Consider the following 20,582-nt stretch of genomic DNA (forward strand, 5'->3'; position numbering starts at 1 on the left):
TCTATCATCTGTCCATAATCATATCTCCTATAGGCCATATATCTAAAAAAAAAAACTCCCTAGGATTCTTTTTTTCTTCATTAGCTAACTGCTGCTCATATTGCACTTTTGCTACCCTTACCATGCAAGTTATCTCTCTTGCTTGCTCTTTGTACTTCTCGTGCAACTGTCTATTACTGCTACTGATCTTATGCTGCCTCCATAATGACTTCTTCCAAATTGCATACTTCACTGCTTCATTCATGCATTTCACATCCACCTTATGGTTTACCATAGTACTAATATAATGGTTAGAATCAAATGTAAGAAGTTTATGGATTTATCTTTGTTATATTTAATTGAAAATGAGTCTTTTGCTAAAGTTGTTTAAAGAGACAATTAGTTTTTGTATGTTATTCTTGTCACTGATATATCAGACTTCATCAATGTACCTGCCAATAAGAAATGTCAAGAGGAGGAATGGTGATAAGAACTGTGTTTCCGTTTGAGTAAGGAAAAGTCCACCAAGTTGACCACTAATATTTTGGCCCATGGAGAAGAACAAAAATCTCTGTGTGTGTGTGTGTGTGTGTGTGTGTGTGTGTGTGTGTGTGTATGGTCATTCATTTTAAAGGAATTTGCTGAGATTATAACCTTATCAGTGAAAGAATAACAGAAGGGGATAATTTTGTATGTTGTGGTAATTTATAAGCAGTGTGTGGACGATGTCCAAGATTTTGGATATGTTGATGTTGATATATAAGGAAGATATAACAAATAGAGAAGGAATTAAATGAAGCAAAGTTTGTATTAAATGATATTTTTTCTTGACCACAGAAGCTATGTGAATTGACTATTTGGGAAATGTTGATAAGTATCTGAGAAAAAACTATTTTAATACCAACTAGTTTCTTCCATCCTTTCTTTAAATATGCTGGAGTTTACAATATCCCATGCTCGTGCGGTTTAAGTTACATCGGCCAGACTTCAAGAAGCCTTGAGATAAGACAGAGAGAACACATCGGATATGTCAAAAACAACAGACAAGATAGATCGGGCTTATTTTCCCATTTCTCCAGAACCAACCATGTTATTGAGTGGGATAAAAGCTGTATTCCTTACATAGAAGAGGATTACCGCTCTTATTTTTAAAGAAGTCGCAGTTGTCCATTCTGTAGAAAATCTTAATAGGAACCAAGGTTTAATCTTATCCGAGATCTGGAAGACCCTAATTAGATCTCTAAACACACAAGAAATGAACTTTAGTACCAACTATAAAACATTCCTAAACAACAACAAGTGAAATCATGTATGCGCCACACGTGTATTGCACACGTTCAGAGTTGTTTTGTAATTTATAATTAGAATTCTGTTAAAGTCTAATCTGTAACATGTTTTGTTAGCTTTAGTGCCTATCACATCAGTTATGTACATTGAAGATGCCGACAGCTAAAGATGATGAAACTAGTTGGTATTAAAATAGTTTTTTCTCGGATACTTGATCAACATTTCCCCAATAGTCAATTCACGAAGCACAGTTTGGTTTCAGGAGAAACAGGGGAACCAGGGAAGCTATGACAACACTATGGATATTGGGGGAAAGAATGATCGAGTGCAATAAAGATTTATATCTATGCTTTATGGACTATGAAAAAGCTTTCGATTAACGTTAATCACTCTGTTTTATTTGATATTTTGCATAAAATAGGAATAGATAAAAATATTATGAGAATTTTGTTTAGAATATACAAAACTCAAGAAACCAGGGTCAGATTTGAAGGAGAGGATACTGAATGGATCCCCATAAGAAAGGGTGTGGGTTGTCCCCACTCCTTTTTAATGTCTATAGTGAATGGATGATGAGGGAGGCCTTGGAAAATCTGAAGGATGGAATAAGGATTAACGGACACCTGATAAATAATATAAGATATGCAGATGACATTGTACTTATGAGCGAAACAGAGGAAGGCTTGCAAAGAATTTTGAACAGACTGAACAGGGTTGGAATGAGAGATATAAAATGAAAATAAACGTTCAGAAGACAACAGTGATGAAGATTTCAAGGAAAGGAAATGATTGGATGGAAATCACTTTGAACAGACAAAGAATAGAAAATGTAAAAAGTTTTGAATACCTTTTTAAGTATTTGTTAAGTGTTATCCTTCTCTGTGAATTGTTGTGTACCTGAGATTTGTTTCCTACTACTGTTTAGGCTTCCATCAAGAATCAGATTTTCATTTTTCTTTGTCAACTATTTTCTGTAATGATCAAAGAATTCATCTGCTTTTTTACATACTAGAATAATTTAATAACACAGACAACTGTTGTCATTTATTTTCCCATTTTGAAGTTTTTCCACATCACTGCTTTAAGTTGCCTTCCTTTCAAGAAATTTGTCATGGTGTTTATAGTTGAATAACATAGTATACAGTACTATAGCTACTCCTTCCTTTTCTGGATATCATCATTATCTGATTCTAGCATCTTATGTTTAGCAGTAGCTCGCCTGTTTTAATCATCTAGTTCCACATCTTTTCTTTTAAGCCGACTTGATTGGCTGAGTGGTTAGTGTATCTGCTCTCCAGCCAAGAGGCTACAGGTTCAAATGCTGCCAAGGACATAGATGTTTGTGATTGTCCTATTAACCATTTACCATATCTACTGCTGTAAACCTGTGTCCTGGCATAGTATGACTTTTGTCTTTGTGCCATAAATCAAATCAAAAGCAATTTTTCTTTTGATACATCATGTAAAGTCAGGCTTCAATTCAGGTGTAAGTTAAATGCTGTGGTTCTCTATATTCCTATGGAGGGTAAGGTCCCTACTAGTTACGAGCTTTGACTGTTTAGTCCCCCCCCCTCCCTCTCCAGATTGTTCTAGTGATACCAAGATTAAAAATAAATAAGTAGTAAAACAAAGATTTTATCTACTGTTTACAATAATAGTTGTAAATATCTTTGTTTTGTCAGCAGTTTTTTTTTTTTTTTTAACATGCACAATTTGAGAGCACATCAGTGAGTCATCCCATGTTAAATCAACAAATTAAAAAAAAAATTAAATTGAAGCTGTATAATTTTGTATTTTGAGAAAAGTGAGTTATTTGGTTAGCCTGTCCTTTAGATGGGGGGGGACTTCAGATTTTTCTTGACATCCTATTAATTATGACAAATTCCAAAATCGACTTATTCCATCAAACTATATTCTATAGTGGATTAAATGTTGTACTACACATGTAATCATACAACACCATCAGATATCATGCTAGTTGGAGTAGAGACTTTTTATTTGGGTCGCTTAAAGGTCAAAGCCAACTTAGAGGAGACCTCCACATTGCCTTTTGGGAATGCAGAGAACCGACTGTGGCTTCTAACCTAATGTCCAATCCTCACCTTTACATGGTGCATCCAATTAGTAGGTATCTACTGGGTACAGAATGAACGAGGATGTGCTGTCAGTTTGGCACATCTTAACCGACCAAAATGTACTATTGGCTTAAACCACAAATTCATATGATGGTATTTCCATGATCATCATCAAATTCCTGCCATGTACCCTCAAGGGGTGTACAGGATATGATAGTACTACATGAAAAGACATCATTACTAACTTCCTATCTACAATTTTCCTCCAAATCAGTCTGTTACTTGTCAAGACTCCAACATTATCAGATCTTATATTTCTATCGTCTAAGGCACTTTGTACCGTATCAATCCACCTATATCTTGGTCTTCCTCTGGGTCGTTTTCCTGCCAACCTGGCAGAGAACACTTGTTTTGCTAATCTTTCCTCTCCCATTCTGTTTAAGTGACCATACCACCTGAGATTAGCTCTGCTAACGCATTCCTGGATGCTGACAATGTCAAGTTTTTTCCTAATATCCTCATTTTTAATATGATATTGCCGTTGATGCCATCTGTTCATGCCTCTAATCTCTCTCAGGACTCTCATATCTGCGGTCTCTAGTCTTTGGTCAAGTGTTTTACTTCTGACCTAGCTCTCAGATCCATAAGTTAAAACTGGTTTGAACACTGTCTTGTATACAGCTAATTTAGTGTTCCGACTAATTTCTCTCTTATTCCATATGAATTTATTCAATTGACTTCCTACCATACCAGCTTTGTTGATTCTGTTGTCTATTTCCATATTTAATTTACCATCTTCACTAAAAATCGTGCCTAAGTAGCTGAAATGTTTTACTTGTTCCACAGGTTCTCCATTCACAACACAGTTGACATTTTCAATGATTCTGCCTATTTTCATTGTCTTTGTCTTTTTATTGCTGACCTTCATACCATATCTATTACAACAGCCATTCAATTTAGCCAGAGAATCTTGCAGACTTGTAGCGGGTTTATTTAGAACTCCGCATAAAGCAAAGAGCTGACATTAACATCTCCAATTTTGATATCATGTTTAATACCACTTTCCTTCATAATGTGATCCATATAGATAATGAATAACAGAGGGGATAATGTACATCCTTGTCTCACACCAGATTTAACATTAAACCATCTTCCTGTACATCCTTCAATTCTAACTGCTGACTTACAACTCAAATAAAGACTAAGTATTGCTTGATATAATTCCACATTGACACCATATAATTGCAGCGGGGTGCTTAAGGGTCAAAGCTGTAAAACTGAGAGGAGGAGACCTCCACATAGCCTTTAAAGGAATGCAGAGAACCGACCAGGGCTTCTGACCTAATGTCCAATCCTCACCTTCTCGTGGTGCACCCTGTTGGGTATCTACTTGGATACTGAACGAACGAGGATGGGCTGGCAATTTGGGATTTAGCCGACCAAATTGTATTCTTATTGGTTAAGCCAAAATAAAAAAAAAAATTATTCCATGATTCATCATGGAAATAGACAACAGAATAAGCAAAGTTGGTATGGTGGATAGCCAGCTGAATAAATTTATGTGGAATAAGAGAAATTAGCCAAAACACCAAACTAGCAGTATACAAGGCAGTGTTCAACCCTGTTTTAAGCTATGGATCTGAAAGTTGGGTTAGAAATATAGTACTTGCAACAAAGACTAGAGACCACAGATAAGAGGGTTTTGAGAAAAATTAGAGGAGTGAACTGATGGCATCAATGGCTGAATTATATTAAAAATGAAGACATTGGAAAGGAACTTGACATTATTAGCATTCAAGATTGTCTCAGCAGAGCTAATCTAAGGTGGTATGGCCACTTAAATAGAATGAGTGAGGAAAGGTTAGCAAAACAGGTGTTTGATGGCAGGAAAGAGACTCAGAGGAAATCCAATAGGTAGGTTGATTCAATCAGAAGTGCCCTAGAAACAAGAAATGTTAGATATGGCAATATTGTTCACAAGTAATGGACTAATTTGTAGGAAAATTCTTGATAGTTGATAATAATGTAAATTTAATCATGTAGTGCTGTCATAGTAACCTGAACACCCCCTTGGTAGTACATATTAGGAAATTGATGATGACTGTTTTTATTCAGTGTCTCCACAGAATTTTTACAGTTTTAGAGGATTTAAAATTAATCACAACTTATTTCCAGATTGTCCAGTTCCTGGTTTTTTTTTTTTTTTTTTTTTTTTTTTTTTTTTTTTTTTTTTTTTTTTTGTACATAGCATGTGTGCTTTTATATGTTGTGAATCCTGAATGTATGTAGTTTCAGAACTAACATTTCATTTTTAATATTTATTTTAATGTTGATTTTCATATTTTTTGCATGAAAATATCTTGTAATAGGTGGCAAGATTCTATGCATGTGCTTTTGTATATAAGTCGAATAATTTCCATGCTCTAGAACAGTGGTCGGCAACCTTTTTTAATATGAAAGGTGCAATGTGTGTGCCATGACGCTCGTGGGTGCTGCATTGCCAACTCCTCCTGATTTAAATAATTAAACTTAAAATTACAATTGGCATGAATGGTGGTTTTGAAATGTCTTTCTATATTACTTTTTTTTAGAAATAGCCACACTATTATTGCATAATAAACAAATACATTTGCCATTATGATTGATAAAGCAAAATGCTCGCATCTGATCTGACAGATACATGCTAATTATTAACATGAATATTCTTTAATGGTTAAAGAATATTCATGTTAACAATTAACATGTACTGTCAGATCAGATGGAGTGTCCGAGAGACCTCTGATCATAAGTAGTTTGAGTTGTTAACGTCATCTAGTTATCAATGCGACTGCTCTCACTACCCTTCACACCATTTCTAAACATTGTTAGAACCCTTTGTTTTTTAGTATGTATGTTTGTTGAATCACTCCCGCTATCATTTCAAATACTTTGGTTTACAAAGATCTTTCTAACCCTTCATAATGGATGTCATGAGCCCTCCATAATTTTCAAATTTTATATTGCAGTCTTCATATTAAAAAGATTGCTGACCTCTGCAAGATGTGCTTTACATTTATGGAAAATACTAAGGAAAGAGGTCTGGAGCTTGCTCCACTTTTACTACGAGTTGCTCATAAGGCACTACTTATGCTTGCATCTGCCGAAACTTTTAGTTTCTATATATTCGGCACAAAACTCTTGTAGTTTCTATATTCGGCTATGAAATAATGTTGGATTCAATATTCACTTAATTTGTACCATCATGTATTATATTTGCATCATGTATTATATTTTTTTTCTTTATGTTTTCTTGCATTTTAGCACATACTAGTAATGAATGTATCTCTCAGATATATTGCGATCTATGCTGCAAAATTACTGCTGTGAACTCCAAAGTTTGAGGGTGCACTAAAAATTCATTGCTGGCACTGCAAGCAATGAATTTTTAGTGCACCCTCACCAACCTCTGCTCTAAAGTAATATTATTCCCAAGAACCTAATTTTTATTAGCATACTGAGCATTGTGAAACAGTAAGCTAAACGTTTTCTATAATAATTTTATATTATTGGTATTTTCCATTAGATAAGCAATGCTATACATTATTTTCAGGTGATGTGTCTGCCGAAGAATTATTCAACATGTTTTTCGGAGGTGGTTTTTCCAGTGGTGGTATGCATTTTTGTTTTAAATTTTTTTATAGAAAATAAAAATATATGGCCAGTTATTTATATGTTGTACATAAGTCTGGAAATAGTCTGAGGATTATACTATAACTGTAAATTCAGAATTTGGACATCTTTGACTTCTTATTGGATAATATTATTTTATTTTATTATTTTTTTTTTTTTTTCATTTTTTTATATCACTTCCACACAGGTGAGGCCACAAATCTTATGGCAAATACATTTATTTGTGTATTTGCCTTATAGCAAACTATTCTGTAACCCCTGTGGGGCAAAAAAAAAAAAAAAAAATTGCTTTGTGAGAATCTAATTAAATGTGTAGATAGAGCATTAAATAACATGAGAAACAATATAAGATATGATGCTGTCCATAATACAGAGAACTTCCAAGTTTAATAACCTCGATAAACCAACAGACTTGTGTGACTCGCTTTCTTTTTTTTTTTTAAGTTGAAACTCCTCCAAATACTTTCAGATGGCATTTAGTTATTGTAAAAAGTTAATTTTACAAATGATTACTGTTGCTATGTGTTTTTATATTTTTCAGTTTTATCTTTTTTTACGTTTCAAATTGGACTTTGTGTTTACTAAGTACTTTGGAAGTTGATAAATACATCATTATCATTCCATACAAATGGCTTATCAGAAATTAACACAAACCTTGTCAACTCTCACTATAGAAAAAAACATTATAACAAACTACTGAAAAGTCCCATAAGTACAATGCTATGCTAAAAGAAATTCAAAATTCACTGTTGCAAACTATTCACTTATAATAAATTATTCTGTAGCCCCTCTGCTTTTGCTATGTGAGAGAGTGTAACTGCATGGTAATGTCGCCAATCTATGTGGACCTTGAAGCATATATACATATGGAATATTTAAAATTAAAAAAAAAAAATTAACAGCTATTTTGACATATAAACATGTACCTTAAATGAAATCAATAAATGAAGGATTTAACAAAATTCGTATAATATAAAACTTTTCAGTAGTAATTTTGATAAGTGCTTCCCATTGATACGCATAAACCAATTTGTGATTTTTCTGCCCTATTTACTTATATATTGATCATGCTTTTGCACATTCATAAGGTGAAACACAAACAATGGAATGGTTTTTTTACATATCACTTAAATTTATGTAATTTTTTATCATTATTTGATTGTTTTTATTTTATTTATTTTTACATTTAATTTTAATATGGTTTCATTTTTTAACCATCTATTATATGATGGCACTCCAACACATGACTCAGATTTGTAAAAAGGAATAACATTCTATTGTTTGTGCTTGACCTACTGAATGTGCTTATGCACTGATAGTGGCCTGTTAGTTTCTTTCTCTCTTTGATTTCTTTAACAGTATTCTTAGTTCCATTTCTAAGTTTTTTTCAGTAGGCTGCAGACCATTTTGCCAAAACCTTATGACTATCTACTTGCCAGGAACTTTTGTTATGATTTCTTATTTTCTGGAAATGTCTCATTAATTTTTTTCAGTATGATATGAAGTTCTGATTTTTCTTTTGAAGATAACTTCTTAGCACCTCTCTTGCTTACTCAGTGTTTTCTTTGAACTTTGCCACTGAGCCTCTAATGTTTGCCTTCAAATACTGTTTTATTTTATTTAATTTATATTTGTATTTTCAAATTTATAGCTTGCTTAAGGGTAAAAGCTAGATAACTGGTAAGAGACTTCCACATAAACTATTTTAAGGAATGCAGAGAATTAGCTGGGCATCTGATCTAATGTCTAATCTTCACCATTTCATGGTGAACCCCATTAATAGATATTTAATTGACAAAATTGTATCTGTATTGGTTTAAACCAAAAGAAAATAATAGTATGATAAGATGAAATGTCATGTCAGGTAAAGTGTTGCCTGGTTAAACAAGTCCTGATTGTTTTTGTCAGAGAATCAGGGCATACAGTGAAAAGTCAGCTACTGTCTTAGCAATCAGCATAAGCACTATCAAAAGAAGTGGCACTGATAGAAGAATTAGAAATGTTGTCTTCTTCATCGACCATTTTCTGTCCACTGCTGGACGAAGGCCTCCAAAGTTATTCATTCATTCCTATCTTGAGTGGATATGCCACTGAGTTCCAGCCATCTCTGGGATACCATTCAGATAACAACTGTGTCCAATTTTGAAAAATACTACATTGACATAATTAGCATTACTGAAACATAGAAGACACAAATAGGTAATTCTTCTTAATAACAACTGACAAGATGTTATGTTTATGCAGTAATGATAATTATATTCAACACTGAACATGTAAATAATCTTCTTGAAGGAGAAGCAATTTCAAGTAGATGTGAGCAAAGATCAAAGTGGGGTATTTTTCTAGTGACATTAGAGAATGCAGTTGACAAAAAAGAAAAATCTTTGTGTTAGATCTAAATGGCAGAGTAGGAAGTGACTACCAGACATATAGAGGTGATGTGAGAAAATTTGGAAAAAAGAGCAAAGCTAATAATAACAGTCTACTGGCTTTCTATTTAGGATATTGACTACTCATTACTAATACTGTGTTCCAGCATAAATTTGTGCACAAATTCACATGGAGAAAAGGCATAAAAAATAAGGAAAGTTTCGCTGATTGTATTGTTGATAACGGTATCTTTTAGGCTGGTTCAGAACACAAGTGTTATATAAGAAGATTTGAATTATGAAATGATGGCCATTTAGTTTTGAGCTGAATAAAAATTAATTTCATATTGAAAAGAAAAATGTGCACAAATGTTTTTAAAAGAATCAAAGTGGAGTGGCCTTCAGATTTGAACTGTATACTCATATATTATTCAAGAAAAAAAATGAAAGAGTTTGAAAACAAGAATCGTACCTAGAGATTCATTGATATATGCTGAATAGAACTGATTCTTTCAGCCACATAGGCATTTGGTGAAGTTGTCTTGAAGGATAAAAAATAAAACTTCATACTGGACTCAGTGAGTTAAAGAGACTCATGAAAAAGATTAAAGAAGCATATCGAAAGTTCTTATCAAGTAAGTCAGCATGTGCTCTGATACAAGGAAAAATGTAGAGAAGCAAAGCAGTATTAAAAGTAGCTGAGCAGTAATCATTGGAAGACTGACAAAAATATAGAGAATAAATGTCAAGAAAGTAGCAGATGTTCTGGAAACTATTGAAAAGAAAAAAGAAATGAAGGAAAGAGTACTGTAAATGGAATCAGTGATGATGAAAGTGACATGAAAACTGAAGAGATTCTAGATCAGGGGTGGGGAAACCCTCGCCCGTGAATCTATTTCAATTCGCCCCTTTGCTGATGTACTCGTATGTACATGTAAATAAAATTTTATAATAATTTAAATTTATTTAAATTTAGATAATAAAAAATCAAAAATAACTGTCTTACATAAAATATGATCATCATACGTCTGGCAACCATCAAATTGAGACCAGCCATTAAGATAAAAAGAAATTGGGAGCATTTCTCGCAGGCAAAGTTCAGACTTTCTCTGATTGGTTGCTTCCCAATTACTGCCATGACATTTTCCTGCATGTCAAAACATTGACTTTTGACTTTGTTTTTCTCTTGTAGTACTGTGAGTGCCTTGTAATTAACCAGTTGACAACTTTATTAGATTTATTTTTTTAAATGACAAGTTGTAGTGAAAAGCGTAAAAGAAGTGGTGAATGTGCTCTGTTTTGTGAAAAATGGACAGAACTATACTTCTTTATTGAAATTAATGACAAGTGCATTTGTCTTATTTGTAACAAACATGTTGCAGTTTACAAAAAATATAGTCTTGAACGACATTATTTGAATAAGCATAAGAAATATGAAAATTTAAAAGGATCAGAACGTTTAGACAAGATAGCGACTTTGAAAAAAAATATAATCAAAAGCCAATCTCTTTTTAAAAAGCTTATTCAGGAAAGATCATCTGCAACTCAAGCTAGTTATGTGTTGTGTGAACAAATTGCTAAAAAACTTAAAACCCATAATGAAGGTGAGTTTGTGAAAGATTGCATCCTACTGCCGTCGAGATTTTATGTCCAGAAAAACCGAGTTTGTTTAAAAATATTAGCCTATCAAGAAAAACTGTTTCTGACCATATTAAAGATATCGCTGATGACATCCAAACTTCTTTGAAAGTAGATTCAGCAGAATTTGTGTTTTACTCATTAGAGTCAAACACAGATTCATGAGTAAAACATGAGACTACTGATCTGTCAAATACTGCACAAATGGCTATATTTATATGGGAATAACTACAAATTTCAATATACGAGAAGAATTTCTTGCTTTAAAATCAATGAAGGGGACAACTAAAAGTGAAGATTTATTTGAAATGGTCAATTCAACATTAAAGGATTTCGATTTACCGTATGAAAAACTGAGTGGTCTCGCTATAGATGGCGCTCCATCCATGGTAGGTCGTGAAAAAGGGTTCATGGCTCTGATTAAGAATGAATTTAAGAAACATCAATTGAACCCAAATACTTTGTGTGCCACTGCTTCATTCATATGGAAAATCTATGCCCAAAGTCACTCAAGATGAACAGTGTCATGAATGTAGTAACAAAGGCCATTAATTTGATAAAAAGTAAAGGGTTGAACAACAGGGAATTCAAAGAATTTTTACAAGATCTTGAAGCCGAATATGAGGACTTATTGTATTTTGTGAAGTTAGGTGGCTAAGTAGAGCTCAAATGCTCAAGCGATTTTATGAACTTAAAGACGAAGTGAAAATTTTCTTGGATATTAAAGGTGTCCCCATTAAAGAATTGGAGGATGAAAAATTTCAAAGTGATTTAGCATTTTTATTAGGCATAACTAGTCATTTGAATAATCTAAATTTGAAATTACAACGACCCAATCAGCTAATGACCTCTTTGCTCACTCATATCAAGAGCTTTGAATCGATGCTTCAATTATTCTTACCCAACTGAAAAAAATAAACCGCTTTACATATTTTCTAAAATTACGAGAATGCAATCCAAAATCAACAAGTGAGTATGCTGATGAGTGTCAAAGTGTGTTTTGAATCAATTTCAAAGGAGATGAGAAACACCTTCTGATATATGCCCTGAGGAAGCTTCCGATTCCTTGGAATCAGAGTTGATTGATTTGCAGTGTGATAACACTTTGAGATCAAAATATAGTAATCTGCCTATATTGGACTTTTACAAATCTATTGATTCTGAGAAATTCCCTTCTTTAAAAAATAACACCTTGTAAATAAAAAGAAACGAATTTTTTTTTTTTCAAAATAAAAAGAAACAGAACTCTCAGTTTTCTACTACTTATCAATGCGAGCAATTTTTTTCAAAATTAAGTCTGACAAAAAATTGCTCTCGTACAATACTCACTGACGAAAATCTTGCCAATGAACTACGAGTAGCCTTCTCATCAAGGGCGACTAATATTTCTAAGCTTTCACAAAAAAAGCAGTTTCAGCCGTCTCACTAAAAAGTTTAAGATTGTTATAATTATATGCTTGATTGTTATAATTATGTCTACACAATGAGTATATAATTATATGTCTAAACAATAAGTAAATGTTGCACATTTAGTTATTGAGATATATATTGCACACTACATACACTATATATATAAGAGTTAAAATTTGCCAGTTGCCCATGGAAGTTTTTGAATTAGCAATTTTTGCCTTTGATACTAAAAAGGTTTCTCACCCCTGTTCTAGACGCCTGGAATATTTACTTTGAAAGATGGTTAAATAAAGCAAGAAGTGATGATGGTTTCATACTTCTTGACTCAAGACTCCACAATCTGAAATGTGAAAAGGTAGCTGGAGTCTGGTATTCCACGAGAAATGATCAAATAGGGAGGTGTAAAAAGTTTTTTACAGTGGATGCACTGCATAATTCAGAAGGCCTGTTTTAGGAGGTTGAATACATAATTTTAGTCTATCTCTCATAGTACACATCTATAAAAAAGGAAATAAAACTAAATGTGGGAATTACAGAGGAATTTCTCTACTCTTTGTTTCAGGTAAGGAAAAGTTTGATTTATGCAACCGTACTAGAGAAGAAGCTAAAAAAAATGGAAGAGAAACTTGGAGAATTACAAACTGGTTTCATACCAAATAGGAGTTGTCATGATCATATTTCCACTTTAAGATTAATAACTGATAAATCATGGAAACATAACAAGAATCATTGTTTAATGATTTAGATTTGGAAAAGCATATAACAAAGTGCTGAGAGGAGAACTGTTTAAAATGCCACAGTCACATATATAAATGGATCATTATGCAGAGCAATATATAGCCAATAATTAAATTGTAAGTCAGTATTTAAATATGAAAGAGATACATGAAAATGCTGATATGAAATCAGGTGTAAGACAAAAGTGTACAATATCTCCGCTGTTACTCATCATCAATGTGGATCACATTATTGAACAAAAGTAGCGTTAACCTGATATCAAAAATAGAAATATTCAACTTGGCTTTTTACTTTATGCAGATGATTTTATGCCTGTTAATTAAATCTACTAGAGTTTGCACAATTCCTTAACTCAGTTGAATCACTGCTGTAACAAATTTGGCATATAAATCAGTAATTAAAAAAAAAAAACAACAAAGACTATGAAAATATTGAAAACAGCTGCAATGGAGAGCTATAAAACAAGTAAAACTTTCAGCTATACTGGTTTCCATAAAGAGAAAAATCACGATAACAACTGTATGATCAGTTTTATGTAATTTGGTGTAAAGAAGTATGATATGAGATGTGAAAGAAACACCCACAAATATTGTAAATAAATAGTTAAATTCAGTAACAAATGGGTATACATGATGACAATCATCGTAATGAGATAGTGCCTTAATAAGGAAGGTGGTCACTCCTCTCAGTAGAACTATGCTCCAACGATGTTTCATGAGTTTTTTCAGTTGAAGGTGAGTTAGCCGATCTCGTATGAAGGTAGCACGACTTTTTCTCCTGGAAACTTGTGTTATTCATACCGTTTTCAGGAAAATTGGCCATGAGAACATGCAATTTGCAGACAAAAAATACTGTTGGTAGATGGTGTTGATGACCGTTATGTGTAATGGAAGAATTAAGTAGTAGGAGAGCAGTGAGATGTGGATTGGAGTGGAATGCCCATCTGTGATGAGTTCTTGGACTCCTTGGAGGTGTCAAGTCATAATAATAATAATCTTGTAATGTCCAGCTCAGTTGGTAATAACAGCCATTGTTCCAACAAAGCTCTCCCAAAGTCCCTCAAGGATTTTTTTTTTGGGGGGGGGGGGGGAATTAGAGCAGTAACATTTCTATCTAGAGCATCCCAGGCATGCCCGATAGGATTAAGATTGGGGGGGGGGGGATATGGCTGGCCAGTTCATACGTATAATAGTCTCTTCTTAAAGATATTATTCCATGAGCCTCTCACAATGAGGACAAGCATTATTGTCTTGTAGGATAAATGTCTCCCCTATCACACTAGCATTTGGACAAATGTAGGGATCTAGGATCTCATCCCTACAAGTTGCAGCATTCATGGTTCCACTAGGAAGCACATACAGGTTGGTACAGTCCACCCAACAAAATGCCTCCTTGAATCATCATGCTACGGTAAACATAAGTGTCCCTGGTTCTCTCCAGATCGGAGCATGCCTGGTATCGCTTTGTAGAGCAAATCGGGACTCATCTGTAATGAGGTGAATAAAACCAATACTAATGGGGATCAGTATCTCCAATACTGATCCCCATTAGTATTGGATTCAGTTTACATGGCACCTGGCCCATTTCAAATGGTCTCTCCAATGGTATGGGAAGATAGGACCATACAGACTACTGGTCACCTAGCATACAGCCCACCTTCTGTGCACAGAAGCAATGTTCCTATAGCCAACACAAGATCAGATTGCAGCTGATTCAAGGTAGCATGCCTGTTTTGGCAAACAAATAATTGGAGATATTGCTCATCCACTTCGGTTGTAGCCCATGGCCTTCCTTCACCATTATCTCCAGGATGCTATTTATGACTGTTGGAATTGGTTCCACAGTCTGTGAAACAACCATGGAACAACTCGCCTCTTATGATGACTCACCACCTGAATTTGTTGGCTTAATGATTTCTTGCAGCCATATCGAAGAATTTGCTATCACAAAATGTCTTGTTCTCGCTCCAGACACAAAATGGAAAACTACTCCAAAATTCCCGACTTTATGCTGTGGCTCTTACTTAATCCTTTTCCTGTTCTAACTTTTTACAGTATCATGGTGAGTATTCTTGCAACTGCAGCCATAACTCGAGGATAAGGTGGTTAGTGTCCTATGTATGTAGTGTGTGTTCACGGGGCTGGTTTGCCTGTTCTGGGGGACAAAAAAACAGTTTCTGAGCGGGAAAAAAACCTCTACCTCCAGTATAAGACCGGCTAACTCACCTTTGGTCGAAAGAGACCAGATAAAGGTTCCTTACGTCACTGATGGGGAATCGAACCCAGGTCTTTCCAACCAAAGGGCTTTGTCTGTACCGACTGAGCTATGGAGGCTCTATGCCATGGCTCATTTGTATATGATAAAACAGACTCAGCGTCATCACTTTTTACATAATGTACCTGGCTTTCATTCCCCCCCCCCCCCCCCTCACAAAGTTATTGCAGTTTTTCTCTGTTTCTTAATTTATGGAAACCAGCGTGTTTAGTCATGTGAAGGTAGCAAATTCAAAATGGAAATAACCTAACAGAATAAGCAAAGCTGGTATGGTGAGGAGTCATCTAATAAATTTATATGAAGTAAGAGGAAGAAATTAATCACAATTCTAAACTTAATATACACTAATGAGCAGTTGAATTAGAGATACCTGCCTAGTAGTAGGTAGCACCCCCTTTCGCCTTGATGATGGCGGTGATGCAGCATGGACTCCACAAGGCACCGGAAGTGTTGGGGAGCCAAACTGATCCATGACCGCTGCACATCCTCCCACAATGCACAGAGATTGGTCGGAGCAGGGTCCAGGGTGCGTATATCTCTCTCTCGACAGCATCCCAGATGTGTTCAATAGGATTCAAGTCAGGGGACCTCAGGGGCCAGCTAAGCATCCTCATGTCTGTGGAGTGTTCTTCCACCCACTCGGCCATAATTCGGGAGCAATGGGCCAGTGCATTGTTTTGCTGTAGGTATAGGTCTCCTGCAGGGTGCTGTAGATGCAGAAATGGGTGCACATGATCTGACAGCAGGTCCCTGTATCATTCGCCGGTGAGGGACGATGGTAGATGTACCAGGGGACCTATTTCATCCCACATAAGCAGTCCCCATATGAGGATACCACCACCACCATCGGCCTGAACTGTACCCTGCTGGCACGAGGGATCCATCGCTTCATGTGCTTGGTGATGCACTCGTACCCTGCCATCGGCGTGTACCTCGACTCATCAGTCCAGGCAACCTTTCTCCATGCATCGAGGGTCCAATGGTACAGTTCCTGTGCCCATGCTAATCGTTGTGTCTTGTGACGTGCTGTGAGCAAAGGTACCCTAGTCGGACGGTGGCTTCTGTACCCCATAGTGAGGAGATGGTTCTGGATGGTGTGGCTGCTCACACGTCGTCGTTGTTCAGCATTGAATTGGCAAGTGATCTGCGGCACTGTGGCTCGTCTATCTGCTGTTACCATCCGAGCTAGCCGACGGTGTCCCCCCTGTCATCGACACGTTGTACACTGCGGCTGTGGTTTTACCCGATTCCATGTACTCACGGTACACTCTTGACACAGTGGCCCATGAAAAGCCCAGTGCCTACATGATTTCAGAGATGGAGTGCTCCATACGTCTGGCTCCAACTATCTAGCCGCGATCGAATTCCTTGAGATCACGAGTCTTCCCCATTCTGTGCTCGACTATTACTCAGATGGTCAGTGCAAGGTCTGACAACATCCCTGCCACGTGGCACTATTCCATTCACCAGGGCGACCACAGCACCATTTTGCCAACATGGCAGGTATCTCTGATTCAACTGCTCATGAGTGTATACAGGATATTAGAATATTGTTCAAACCAGTTTTAACTTATGGATCTGAGAGCCAGATTAGAAATCAACAGTCAATAAGTTAGGGAATTGAATAGAGGAAATTGATAGAAACATAAATGAGCAGATTAGGAACAAAGGTGACATTGTTTCAATTTCATTCCTGTTCTGTTCATTTTTAATGTTTTTTCCAATTCAGAAATGTGTGAGCAGAGGTAATCTCAGCTGGTATGATGTTGTAGAGAGAGAGAGGGAGGAAAGATTCACAAACTTTTTTTTTACCCTGATGGTACAAAAAAAACCCAGAGACCAAGATAGAGTTTGATTGATGCAGTTAGAAGTACTTTAGAACAGTGGGCTCCAAGGTGGGGTACGTGTACCCCAGGGGGTATGCAAGTCGATACGTGGGGATATGTCAAAAAAGTTTTATATTGATAGGAAAAAAATTAAGTAATTAATTAAAGATAAAGAATATTACTTTCTTTCATCAATTAAACATATATCTAATATAGACAAAACACCCTGTAAACTTAAATTTGCGAGTAGCACACATTGGGCGACTTTGCACACATAATCGTCCGTGGCAAAGCTGTCATGTTTTTTAAAACTGGGGAGTAAATCTCTTACTTCTTATCATTGCCATTGTTTGTAGAGCATCCTTGTGTTGACAAGCCCAACTAGAGAAGGAAAATTGCTTAGTTATCCTGCTATCTACAGATGATACGACAGTTGTATTAATTATTTGACTATTAGTAGTATGTTTAAAGATTTTTTAGTATATATATATTGTTTCTGTGCAATTCCAATGCCTTTTTGTGGTTACTTTTATGTTTACACTAGAAATAGTGAATTAATATCATCAAAATTGCTTAAATTTTTTTAAAAGTGTTTGCTATTATCAATAGTAAATGAATTATATTTAAATTTTACAAATTAACTCTCACGAAATGGATAAATGGTTAAAAAAATTTCCTCCAAAGAAACCACGAATTGAAGATAATTATGATAGTACTTCTACATCAGACGAACAACAAGGAAAAGATAGGATTGATTCTTCTATTCAAACAAGTTTGTTATCAGTCAAATTAAGTGAAACTTAACAAACCCTTGCCCAAGAAAGTTCGAAATTATCAAGAAGACTACTTGAAATGGGGATTTACATCGAAGATAGTCAACAATGAACCTCGTCCTACATGTGTATTGTGTCATGAGACGCTATGTAATGGAAGTATGAAACCATCATTATTAGTAAGACACTTAAAAACTAAACATCCTGAACATGAACACAAATCTTTACAATTCTTTGATCAATGTTTGAAGACATGTAATTCTCAATCCAACAACTTAAAAAAATTCACTAAAATTATCGATAAATATTTGGAGGCATCTCTTGAGGTTGCATTCTTAATTGCAAAAGACCAAAAGCCACACACCATTGGGGAAACACTTGTACTCTCAACCGCCATAAAAATGGTAGAAATAATCCATGGAAAAGAATATCCAGATAAACTAAAATGTATTCCCTTATCAGCAAATACTATTGGTAGACGTATAGAAATCATTGCAAATAATTTAAAGAAGCAACTATTAAAACAAATGACTCAATGTGAGAAATTTGCTATACAGCTTGATGAAAGCACAGATGTTGCCAACATGTGTCAGTTATTGGTATTTACAAGAAATTATTTTAATAATGAATTACACAAAGAACTACTTTTTTGTGAGGCACTTCAGGAAAAATGTACAGGGGAAGATATCTTCTCAACAGTAAATAACTTTTTTGTTAAAAACAATGTTTTGTGGAAAAACTGTTTAAACATAACTGGCGATGGAGCAGCTGCTTTAATTGGTACAAAGAAAGGATTGAAAGGAAAAGTAACCAAAATAGCACCACATGTCAAATTCATTCATTGTATTATCTACAGGCAAGCTATTGCGGCAAAAAAAATACAGCCTGATATACACAAAATACTGCAGGATGTTGTTATCAATATAGTTAATTTTATAAAAACGAGGCCTTTGAATAGTAAAATATTTACAGTCAAGAGATGGGTAGTATCCGCGAAAATCTTCTATACCACACGGTGGTGCGTTGGTTATCTCGAGGAAAAGTACTTAAGAGAGTTGTAGAACTAAAAGATGAGTTACGCATTTTCCTACTGGTTAAAGATTAGAAATTTGCAGATCTTTTCAATGACGATAAGTGGTTATTAATACTATGCTACCTAGCTGATATTTTTGAAAAAGTGAACATGCTTAATTTGTCTCTTCAAGGAAAAGGTAACATTTTAACAATGAATGAGAAAATAACTGCATTTCAAAAGAAAATGGTGCTGTGGAGAGAGAAATTTTAAAAGGGATGTTTAGAAATGTTTCCATCTTTATCTGATTTCATTACAGAAAATAATATAAATGTAAAACAAACAAAAAGTCTAATATCTGCACATTTAAAAAGTTTAGAGACATATTTTTGTAACTTATTCACAGATCTTCCTGATGAAGAATTTCAATGGATTTTATATCCATTTGCAGAAAATGTAAAATCCAATTATTTTTCAAGAGTAATTAATTGACATTAGATACAACACAACTTTGAAAAACGAATTTTAACAGAAATCTCTTCACAATTGGTGGATGGGACTGAAGTCAGAGTATAGCAATTTAGTAAACACAGCAAATGATGCACTCCTACCATTTGGTTCTATTTATTTATGTGAGGTATCGTTTTCTGCGATGACAGGTATTAAAACCAAATATCGAAATAAATTAAACTTGGAACCAGACCTTCGTATCACAGTATCACAAGCTATCAAACCAGAATTTCAAGCAATTATGAAAGAAATGCAAGGCCATTGTTCCCATTAAATATTGTAATAAATATGTTTGTAAGCTGTTAAAATTCGTTCAAAGTTGTGTTGTATCTAATGTCAATTAATTGACATTAGATACAACACAACTAAATTGACACAATACAACACAAAATAATGCGTAAAAATATCTAGCTTTCTTTATTATTATATGATGATACAAGGCATATTTCCTCTTTGTAATACTTATTACAATAGATTTTTGCTCAATCATTTGGGAGTATGCACTATTTATTTTTTCTGTCTTGGGGGTACGCGATCAAAACAGTTTGATGACCACTGCTTTAGAAGACTGAAATATACGATTTGACAATAAATGTGCCTTGGTTAACAACGGCCTCAGATAACGATATACTCGGTTAACGACGAGTGGCTGTAAGAAAGAAATCTCTTGATTATGTGAACCTCTATCCGATCTATAAAACCGGAATTTTCCGGTCACACTCAGCCACGCGCGGGAAGACATTGTCGAACAGAGAATAGTCACGTGACATAGCTGTGAAGCTCAAGTATGTTTGACCCATAATAGACAGCTGTTTACGTTTTCCGTTTTTTGTTTCTTTTCTTGTAGTGTACTGTGCTTTATTTTAAAATTTGTGGTTATAAATGCATTTTATGATGAAAATAAGTATTTAAGCATTTATTTTTTGTGTTGGTTCATATAGACAATAAATTGGCAGGTGCGTGTCACTGTTTGTTCACCATCAAAAGGCAAAATCAAATCTCATCTGTAGAATAATCGTTGT

At 34.8% G+C, this 20,582-nt stretch overlaps 1 protein-coding gene across 1 annotated transcript in view; it reads left to right on the forward strand.

Moving 5' to 3' along the window:
- LOC150096340 (dnaJ homolog subfamily B member 12-like) overlaps positions 1-20,582 on the forward strand; it is a 173,152-nt gene that overhangs the window by 47,778 nt on the left and 104,792 nt on the right. The window contains exon 5 of the mRNA XM_090409183.1: positions 6,931-6,990. Coding sequence (XP_090265309.1) covers positions 6,931-6,990 — 60 coding nt within the window. The remainder of the gene's footprint in view (positions 1-6,930; positions 6,991-20,582) is intronic.

This window comes from Typopeltis vanoorti, chromosome 19 (genome assembly GCF_054136105.1).
Source record: "Typopeltis vanoorti isolate ZY-2024b chromosome 19, IOZ_Tvanoo_1.0, whole genome shotgun sequence".
NCBI classification, from domain to species: domain Eukaryota; kingdom Metazoa; phylum Arthropoda; class Arachnida; order Uropygi; family Thelyphonidae; genus Typopeltis; species Typopeltis vanoorti.